Source organism: Acanthisitta chloris, unplaced genomic scaffold (genome assembly GCF_000695815.1).
Source record: "Acanthisitta chloris isolate BGI_N310 unplaced genomic scaffold, ASM69581v1 scaffold18746, whole genome shotgun sequence".
NCBI classification, from domain to species: Eukaryota; Metazoa; Chordata; class Aves; order Passeriformes; family Acanthisittidae; genus Acanthisitta; species Acanthisitta chloris.
The window spans coordinates 37,288-47,947 of NW_008677770.1; the positions used below are offsets into that span (position 1 = coordinate 37,288).

The 10,660-nt window shown below is 40.5% G+C and overlaps 1 protein-coding gene across 1 annotated transcript in view; it reads right to left on the reverse strand.

Moving 5' to 3' along the window:
• Positions 1–10,605, reverse strand: part of APOO (apolipoprotein O) — a 29,107-nt gene extending 18,502 nt beyond the window's left edge. The window contains exons 1-4 of the mRNA XM_009076652.1: positions 10,596–10,605; positions 6,737–6,844; positions 4,326–4,445; positions 520–574 (exon numbers count right to left, since the gene is read on the reverse strand). Of these exons, the coding sequence (XP_009074900.1) occupies positions 520–574; positions 4,326–4,445; positions 6,737–6,844; positions 10,596–10,604 (292 nt within the window). The 5' untranslated portion in view covers position 10,605. The remainder of the gene's footprint in view (positions 1–519; positions 575–4,325; positions 4,446–6,736; positions 6,845–10,595) is intronic.
• Positions 10,606–10,660: the final 55 nt, after the last annotated feature.

Consider the following 10,660-nt stretch of genomic DNA (forward strand, 5'->3'; position numbering starts at 1 on the left):
GAGCTCTAGATAGCATCCATGCTCAGTCCTGGTAAGCCTAAGTATGAAAGGATGCTTACAAAACCAAAATCAAATACAAATTACTTTGGATTAATTCAAAATTCTTAGGGCATCCATGGAAGTAAACCAAAATGAAAAGGCTAAACACTACAAACAAATTACCTAAAGCTTGCAACAATAAACATTACAAGAGGTTTCAGGTACTAGGCTGGGTCAAGCAAATACTGCTGGCTGGGAATAAATTGTGAGGCTTTTTTTTTCCCTTCTTTTCCTGCATCACTAATTTTTAGTGACATTAATAAAAAGAGATGCTGGTCTTGGATTTTAATTGTTCAGAAATGTAGTGTCATAAGTGACCCACAAAGGAAATGTAAACAGATACACAGTGCAAATAAAGTAGTCTTAAATGCATTAGAAATTATATATATATAGTGATGCTTAATGGAATTTCTTCTTAACAGAAGATATAGTACAGTCCTGCATTTTAAATTGCTAGTTAAGAAAACTAAGCTGATTTACCTCTACCATGCTCAACAGCTTTTTCTAATTTGGGCATAGCTTTGGCATAAAGATCCTAAAAAAAAAAAAAAAAAGAAAACAACAGTAAATAGATACCAAGTAAGTAAAATGTTAACTACAGATTGTAACTGACCTGACAAAGAAAGGGGGAAAAAAAAAAACCAAAACAGGAGAGAAGAAAGTACTGGGTGCCTAAAATAACTTCTTTTTATTCCCACTTCCACCCTTGGCTTACAGGGCTATGTTTGCTCAGTGTTACATTTGGCATAACTTACAGATTTTTCTCACAGTAGTCCTAGGACACGGATGAAATATACTTCAAGACACAGAAGTCAATTTCTATATTTTATTGAGATCAGGGAGTTGAAACAGAATTATCTCAAGTGTCTCAGTGTACATAGGTACTGCAAAAATACTTGAGCTGATGCAAAGAAAATAAGTAGAACACTGCAATAAACTCCTTCCCTGCACTTCACAGCAGTATGTGACTCATCCTGCAAGGTGATAAATTCCACTTTCCAGGAGACTATCTCAGGCTAACAAAACTGCATTTTTGAAGTGATTTGGAAAATGAGATGTCCATACAATGTCCAAAGTAAATCAAAGAACACTGCAGTACTCCCACAGATGAGTTCTAACCTTTTGTCAAACTGAGAATATGCAGGAAGTAGAAGAATTCACATTGCCTTTTATCAAAACAGGAAAAAAAATATCTCAAAATCACCCTTCTGATTGTTACTATGCTAGTAAACCTTTGGAGAGACAGTGTAAGGCTGTCTATAAAACAAACCCATGAACACATATGCCCAACCTAAAGCAGAGAATGGTCTTGAAATTCCACCTGAGCTGCAGCTGTGCAGAAGTGAAAGCATTTGTTTAGGATAATGCATGGGGATAACATCTTTCATAGAACTTTCATAAGAGTGACTTAAAAAACCCTATTTGTCATGAAAATAAAACAGTGCTAGCATGTGACACGTGACATAACTCTAAATGGATGTTGGTTTAATTAAAAGCTAATTTAAAAAGCACATGCTCTAAAGACACCAGAGACTAGGTCTGATCTTCTGTCACAGCTCACACAGAACTGGCTCATTTCTACATCTGAGTTCTGAACTGAATTTCCAGTACAGTTAATTGATTTTGAAAAAGTAAAATGGATATATGAACATAAACAATTTTATTCCCATTATCCTGGCTTATGTTTTTAAAGACAATCGAGACACACCTAAAATGTTATTTTCTTCAACACAGCAGGGGGTGAGGGTGTTGTAAAACCAAAACTACCTCTGACTGCAGTTGAGCAAGCAAGAAGAGCCCAAACCCATAAAGTTTACATGTCTGCTTCATAAAGTGAGTCAGTAAACCACTGCCAGGAAATGGCTTATAAAATGAACAAGGTTGGAGACCTCTAAGATCATCAAGTCCAACCATTAATCTGCCACTCTGCTGTATCCCCTAAACCATATCCTCCAGCACTAAAAAAATTAAACACCTCCAGGGATGGGGACTCCACCACCTCCCTGGGCAATATTCCAGTGCCTGGCCTGAACACCAGTGAAAACATTTTTCCTAACATCTAATCTGAATCTCATTTTATGACTGTTCCCTCTCGTCCTCTCACTGCAGGCATGGCAACCCCCTTTCAGGTAGCTGTAGGGAGCCATGAGGTCACCCCTGAGCTGCCTCTTCTCAAGGCTAAACAAACCCAACTCCCTCAGCTCTTCCTCATACAATATGTTTTCCAGACCTTTTCTGACCCTGTTGCCCTTCACTGGACTCACTCAGGCACTTCAATATGACTGTTCCCTCTCGTCCTCTCACTGCAGGCATGGCAACCCCCTTTCAGGTAGCTGTAGGGAGCCATGAGGTCACCCCTGAGCTGCCTCTTCTCAAGGCTAAACAAACCCAACTCCCTCAGCTCTTCCTCATACAATATGTTTTCCAGACCTTTTCTGACCCTGTTGCCCTTCACTGGACTCACTCAGGCACTTCAATGTCCCTTCTGAATTGAAGGGCCCAAAACTGAACACAGAACTCGAGGTGTGACCTCACCAATGACGAGTACAGGGGGATGATCACTTCCCTAGTCCTGCTGCCACACTATTATTGATACAGGCCAAGATGTCATTGGCCTTTTTGGTCACCTATGCACACTGTTGGCTCATACTGAGCCACTGTCAACCAGCATGCCCAAGTCCCCTTCTGACAGACAACACTCGAGCCACTCCCCCAGCCTGTAGTGTTGCATGGGGTTGTTGTGTCCCAAGTGCAGGACCTGGCACTTCACCTCATTGAACCTCATGCAGTTATCCTCAGCCTGTTGATCATTTTGGTCCAGGTCTCTCTGTAGAGCTTTCCTACCCTCGGGTAGATCAACTCCCACCCAACTCAGTATCGTTTACTGCAAATTTACTGAGGCTGCACTCAATGACCATGTCCAGGTCATCAATGAAGATGTTTAATACAACTGGCCCTAGGACTTGCTGTGTGTGAGCAGAACACACATCTGATGTAAATGACCACCATGCAGACAAAAAAATGAACAGGATGACAACAGGCCAGTGAGACATAAAGCAAGGGTCAAGGCTTACCTGCAGTCAGTCCTAGTGGGCAGCTAACCTCCTCACAAATTTCATTCCCCTGGTTAAGGTTACCACAGGCAACCAAACAGGAGGTGAGAGCTCTAACTACTCTGTGGAAAACCCCCTTCACCTTCCAGACTGCAGACTGTCCTCCTGCTGGTGGCACTTCAGAAACACATCACTAGATTGAGCAACCCTAAGTATCCCTGAAAAAAATGTTTCAGTCCTGTTTAAGGTCTGAAGCCACAAGACAAATCTTCCAGGCAGAAAGGACAGCCCAATGTGAAGTTTGGTTTTCAATGGAAAACTGGGCAAACAGTTTGCAGTTTAAGAGGATTCACAACAGCCAGAGGGCAAAGTAGGGAATTGTCTAACATTGCCAAGAGGCAACCAGGTGGCAAGGATGCCCTTCTTCAGGGGTAAGCCTCAGCATTTGCTGTGTCACAAAGAGCAAGAAAGCCATCCTAGGACTTTGCAATCAAATACCAACAACTTCAGCCTTGATTACAAAGATCTTGGTTTTCCTCTGTGCTCCAGAAACTAATTTCATATTTAATGACTGTTACTATAAACATGCTACCTACTAAAACATATATGAGAAAGTTTTGGGGTAAGGTCTGGGGATTATGTTTACCACTGCTAGTGGCCTGGGATTTCCTCTCTTGCAGAGAGCTGCAATCCTTCCCTCAGTGCTCCAGTTCAGCAACACCAATGTATTTTTTGCAGTTGTGTTTTGTCACAGTTGCAGTGAAGGCAACTCAGTATTGCTCCTCCAAAACACACTGCTTGATAATTTAAGGCTTTCTCCTTGAGAATGGAAACTGCAAGTTTCATCACTCTCCTGTCTTCCTGAGCCACAGGACAGTACCAAATCCAGACATCCCTAGGTATATTTAAGCTTAAAGTTCATTTCAGATCACAATTCTATGCTTTAGTTTGGTGGGTTTTTTAATTCTTCTGGGGGATATAAAATGCAAAAAAAAGCAAAGGTTTAGTTCAGCAAATCAGAAGAAACAACTGGTTTTACATGAGAAGGGGGTAAACATCATGACCAGAACTGTGGAAAACTTTCAGTAACGCAGCATTTTTGAAAAATGCCTTTCCAGCTATCAACTTTTACTTTGCTGCTATCTCTTCATTCTGTCTCTGGAAAAAGAAAAGACAATCCCAGCTCGAGCCTTCTCACTGAACCCCTAGCAGATGTGATACAAAGCATTATACCTGACACCAGGCTGTGTATGGCTCCATATGGTGCCGCAGGCGGGACACCCCCTCTTCCAGTTCTGTCTGGGGGTTCTCCACATACTTAGTCTCACGAGCTGGAGAGGAGTAGAGTGACAGCTGTGAATGTTAGCAAACAAGAGGTTAAAACCAAAGGTGTAATTGTGGAAGTAGGTCTTCAGGGCATGAGCAGTCTAGCCAGAGAACACCTAACACTGTGCTTGCTACAGAAACAATGCATAATATAAATTCACACGGCTGTGAGACAACCATCATGAGCAAAGTTTAATTACATAGTACATAATTACGATGGAGATGACTTCTAACTGCTATGCAATTAATTCATAGCTGCTATATGATCCAAGTCACAAGTTATAAATTAATATTAAGCTAGTTTAATAAGAACTCAAAATGCAATTGTGAAAAATGTTTCTTACCTTAATCAGCACTTCTGGTTCCCAGTTAACATACTAAATGCACTAGAAATCACAATCAATCATTTTCTATATCCACACAAGCCATCATTAAAGAGCCTAAGTAGCTTCTAACTAAGGCAACATCCGACACAAACGTGTCTGTCTGTCACTGAGCAGGAAAATGGTGCAACATCACAACCTGCAGTCATTAACCACATCAGCAACTGAGCATTACCAGCACCCTGGGGCTGAGCAAAGGGGAACTGTACTGAGCCATGGGCATCTTCACATCACTAATACTAAGCCACCCTATGCAGGGTTTAGCATCACAACATTCATTACAATTACTTAAGCATATTTAGAATTGTATTCTATTCAAAGAAAAAACCAAAGTCTGTACTGCTGAAGATGAACAGCAAAGTTCAGATCCAAACAAAACCAGTTAAATTTCCCAGCAGTTTATATACTACACTGATGTTTAGTATAAAGAGCTTATATTTTATACCACATTTATGCCCCATTTATTATTAAACACCAGCTTATTATAAACTGATGTTTACAAGTACTGCTGCATCAAAGTGTGGCCAGCCAGCCCTATTTCCATGATGAGCTGGAAAAGAACCGTATCTCTATCATAATAAAAGAAGCTGCTAACCATAACGAAACACATAATTCAGTAATTCATGCACCTGCATTTCCCATAATACTTAGACAAGCATCTTCAGTCTCATTTCCCTAGGAAACCTGGTCATCCCTGGCAGTCACAGTCACAAGCTGAACTTTGATCCTGTTGGACAACCTAAGAGCCATGTCTGGCACAAGGACAGAAGTCTCAGAGATAAGGAAATTCCCATGTATTTCATGAAATCTGACAGCTGACACAGTAGAAATCCAAGCTGTGAATGGCAAGAAAGGCAGCCAAAACTTCATGGCTTGCACACTGTGCTTTGCTGCAGTCACTCAGCACACGTGGAACTCCCAAGTGCTGCCTCAAGCCTGACTCATGCCAGGGGAGCTGTGGGCACACCACAGCCCAAGCTGAGGTTGCTTCACTGCAGGGAAGGAGACCACTTCAATTATTGCTCCTCTCACACTCTACCAGTGAACTGCCCATGCAGATACATCCAAAAGACCTAAGCACACACAAAAATAAGTTTCATTTAGTTTCAATGCTTACGTAATGCTTCAGCTTGGATTGAAACATCTAAAATGTTTAAGCAACTACACACTCTCATGGATATAAAGCTGTATTTTCTTTCAATATTTTTAGACGCTGGAGACTTTTAAAAGCCTATGCAACAATGCTACTGGTGGGTCTATAGTCTGACAGGATGTTTCAAAGCTCTACTTGTGATATAAGCAAGACATCTGTAACACCTCAGAGAAATAATAAGGTAACAGGTATTTATTACCATTTCTTATTGTATTTGTTGTTGCTTAGGTCTGAATGTTGTAAAGAAAGGAAAACTGCTAAAATTCTGTAGGCTACTAGAGAGGACTCAAAGCATTGCCAGGCAAGAATTTTGATTTAAAAAGACAAAAGAGAATATTTTTAGAAATAAAACATTTTGATTTGCTGTTTTAGTGGAGAACATAAATGAAATCTTATTAGAATGTGCCAACAGTACTTATAGTAAAAAATACATGGTGTTATCTGGGTAAAAAGCAAAGAGAATATTCCTGTGGGTTTGAAATATGACCACAAGTAAATCTACAAACATGAAAATGTAACTTCTGAATGAAGCACAGAAGTTTTTAATGTAGGAAAAAGATCTTACACACAAGCAGGCCTGAGGTTATCAAGTGGAGAACATCAAATGGAACCCTCAGTAGAAGAAGCAGAACTGTATAGACATCTCTGCATAACTGAGAAGCGAATTTAAAGGCAAGAACACAAAAGGTGAAGAGATATACCTAAATGCTTTCATGCATCAAAACACAATGTCTTTCAGAATTCTTTAGACAGAAGAGCACTAAGGCTTTAACCACACTTACCTCCTCAATTTTCAGCAACTCCTTTTTGGAAGCCTTCTCTGAAGAAGCAGCATAAACCTGGACAGAGATGAAGCCCAGGCTGACAGGGGTCGCCCCTAGTCGAATTACCTAGGAATGTCATGGGAACACAAGTACAGCATTAAGTGCAAACAGAATGGCAACATGTTTGAACACAGCCACGTGGACTGTCTATGTCCCTCCAAAGGTGTACTAAGTGATATATTAAGATGCTTAGAAATCAGGAGAAAGGGGTGTCAGCAGTACACAATCTAATGCTCTCAAACACCTAAATTATTCAGATGGTATTTGGAAAAGCCTAAGGTGACAGTAGATACAAATGCTAATCTCACTGGTTTTCATCTCACAAAATAGATCCTCTGTTTTCTCTCATTCCAAACAAAATTTTTATTAACTTTCTCAGTATAAATACCAACATTATATTTGTATTTTATACAACTTTGTGAATATCCCTAACACCTCCATTTTTCCATAGTCAGTACCAAGAAATTCAGCATTTTGCTTTAGGCAATATTTGCATCTAAACTTAAGAAAAAACTCAGACCTACAGTTGAAAGCATCAGAACATGATCACTGCTTTCTAAGAATTTTAAGAATACTTCTCTATGAGAAACATGAATTATTTGACTGGTTTTGAGTACTTCAGATTCAATCCAGTCACACAACACAATCACCACAAGTAAGGTGGATATCATTCTTCCTATATTCAGGACCTACACGAAATTGTATTTCTTAATGGGAAAAACTGTTTCAGCTTAAGAACCAGAAGATAAAAATCTTAGCTGAGTAGTGAATCAAGAATGCCCAGAGAGCATTTTCCAACAAATGCACATCCCTATTAACAGCAAAGTTTAACTCCTGAAATGGCAGTTCAAACAGTGTCTCATATTGCTGCTCCAGCTCAGGCAAACATGTGCAGAGTTCCAACAGTCTGTGGTGTGTTGGATCAGGTTACAGCGTGAGTGTCTCTAGCACAGACTGCAGAGCTCTGGCTCTGCTCCAGCATCAGCTCCCAGAGGTCCTGCTGCTCACCTTGCCCTAGCTTTGGTGGCTGGATGCTTCCACCCTGAGGCAATTCACCTGCCAGTTTGGCAAAACATAAACCCTGAAAGAGAAGCAGAGAGCTTTGTGCAGGCTTAGCAAGTTGAACCCATCCATGAAACAGCCTGAGGAGCACCAGAGGAACTGTGGCCAGGAAGAGGGGATGGAAAAGGAGAAGGCAGCAAGTCCTGTTCCTTTCCAGGAACAGGAAGGGCCTGTTGATTGACCTAGCTGCTTGTGAAACTGAAGCCTTGGGCAAAGCAGCATGTCCTTCATGCTGTGATGATAATAACTGGCCTAGCCACATGGCAACTGCTTTGAAACTTTCTGTCCATTAGAAAATAGCTTTCAAATTACCCAGACCACATTGTACAGCTTAGTGTACACAGATAAGCACTGGCAGCTTAAACTTCTTCCACTGCTTTGCGGGTGGAATGTTTGTTAAATGTAACCAAGAGACTCCTCAAACTAAAAATCAGACTATGCATTTGTCAAACTTCCTGAAACATTCATTTGTGTGCAAAGAAACAGCACACAAGAACTAGGTCATAGGATTGCTTTTCGGAAAGGCAGAAGGGATCTGATGGAACAAAAGGTACAGAAAAACTTGCTTAAAATGAAGTTTTTCCTTATTTGAATTCATGGATTCATTGTTACAGCACTATAAATGAAACACCACAATGACTGGATCAGCTGTTTCACAGCCAAGGAAAGATAAGAACAATCTTTAATAGTGTTTACTTAGACACTTTTCACATACTTTCATTAGCCAAGACAGAAACACAAACACTACTAACCATTAATAGCTGCAGTTTATTTGCTCAGTCTTTACTTTTTTCACTGCAAAATTGTTCTGTCACTGAAAAATGAAAAGCATTTTCATTCTGAAATATGTTTTCAAGCATTGGTGCTGTCACCAGCACAAACAGTAAATCCAAATGCTTTAAATATTCAAGGTTTTTACATAAAGATACAAACATCAGAGCACAAGAATGGAAGGAAGCACTTTGGCTTCACAAAGAGCTATCAATCAGTGAACAAACTGCTCAGACTGAAAGCTTCAACTGTTTATATTACCAAAATACTGAAGTGTAAACACTTTCCACTACTTCTGCTTTTTAACAAAATGAAATTCACCACTAAAAGCACAAGGTGAATCTCTCCTTAAATTGCTGTTCCAGCTACACTGCACTGGTCCTCTACATCAGCTGCTTTATGGGACAGGCAGAACTGGTGCTAAAGTACCACATATTCAAACACACTAAAAGATTTATTTGGTGGTATGAAAGATCACTCGCTGTACTTTTTGCTTCCAAAATTCCCCATAGGATCTCATTTCTTAATTCCATACCAAACCAATTTAGTAAAACATTTTGGTTGATTGAGCTGTGCTTTCAGCCTGCCTGTCTTACAGCTGTTCAGGTGATACCTGAGATGTAGAGCCAACATTCCTAGTTCTAGGCAATGCTCTGCAGTTACTGTAAGTAAAAAAGAGACTATGTTTAATCCTTTCTCTCGCTGAAGAATTCATCTTCATCTGTAGACACCAGAGAAGCAAATTCTATTGCAAAGCAGGAGGGGAAAAGTCTATCATATTTCATCTTCTATTGTCTTTAGTGTCTTTCTCAAAGTTCTTAACTAAATAATGCCTCTGGGAAGCTTAAATCCCACAGTAGTTCTCAAACAAACAGGGGAACAACGAGCTAAAGATTAACTAGAACTTTTGTCTTTTTTCCTCTTGCCTCTGCTTTCTCAATTCCTTTATTACTGTTATTGTCACCCTATCAAAACAGGGGGAAAGGAAAAACTGAAAGGGGAAAAAAACCCGTGAGCATGCTTTTGTGAAGGCTGATATTTGCCCTCATGTATGAAGCCACTCCATTTTTCTCTCCTTCCTCTACTCTTCCTCCTATTTCTCAACCCTAACTTTAAGAACATAAAATCAAATTCTTGAGCACTCCTGTCCCTGCAGCACAAACATCAAGGGTAAAAAGCCACTTTCCCCTTTTGCTCTTAGAGGCATAAAATCAGGTTGGCCTGAAGCACCTAAATCGAGGGCTGTATAACCGTAGTAATACTATGCATAGTGCCTAAACCCACAGCTTCATACATAACCCCTTTAATGCCAATTCAATACCAATTATGGAATTCTCAACCATTCCTAGATAAAATCCTGACAAAATCCAACATCAATGTCACAACATTGGAGCACAAGAAGAAAAAAGGAGTTGTGAGCAAAGTGGAGCAAGCGTAGGCTGCTCAGCAGATCAACATAGAGATATTTGGCACAGCAAATGGGATCAAGGAGAATGCATTTCAACAACTGAGCATCACCAGCTTTTAAAAGAAACCTTCCTGCTTCTGCAGCAGCCGTGACAGCAATCTGAGCCAGGCTTTTAGCCTGAAGGGATCTCCTTAAAAGAAGCAAAGAGCTTTAAGAAAAAAAAAAAAAAAAAAGACCCAGACCCTGCTTTTCCTAGGTTTCACTAACAACCTTCAGGAGACTTTCAATGACAACCCCAGAACCAATTTTTAAACACGGCATGCGCTTTTTTTTTCATGCAACACGCGGCCGTGGGAAAAAAAAAAAAAAAACCAAACCAAACCAAACCTAAACAGCTCTTAAGCAGCTACGACGAGACTCCAACACCCTGGGAGAGTTAAGAACCAAAAAAAAAAAAAAACCACAGCGGCTTAAGCAAAAATCCCTTTCCACCGCAGCCCCTCGACGGCATCTCCCCGAGGGGTCCCCGCGCTAGGACGAGCTGCGGCTGCGAACGAGGACGAAGCTTTGTCTCACCTTGAACATGGCGACGTTGAGCTGGGAGGGTAGGAAACAGCTCTGTGATGTCAGATCTCATCATT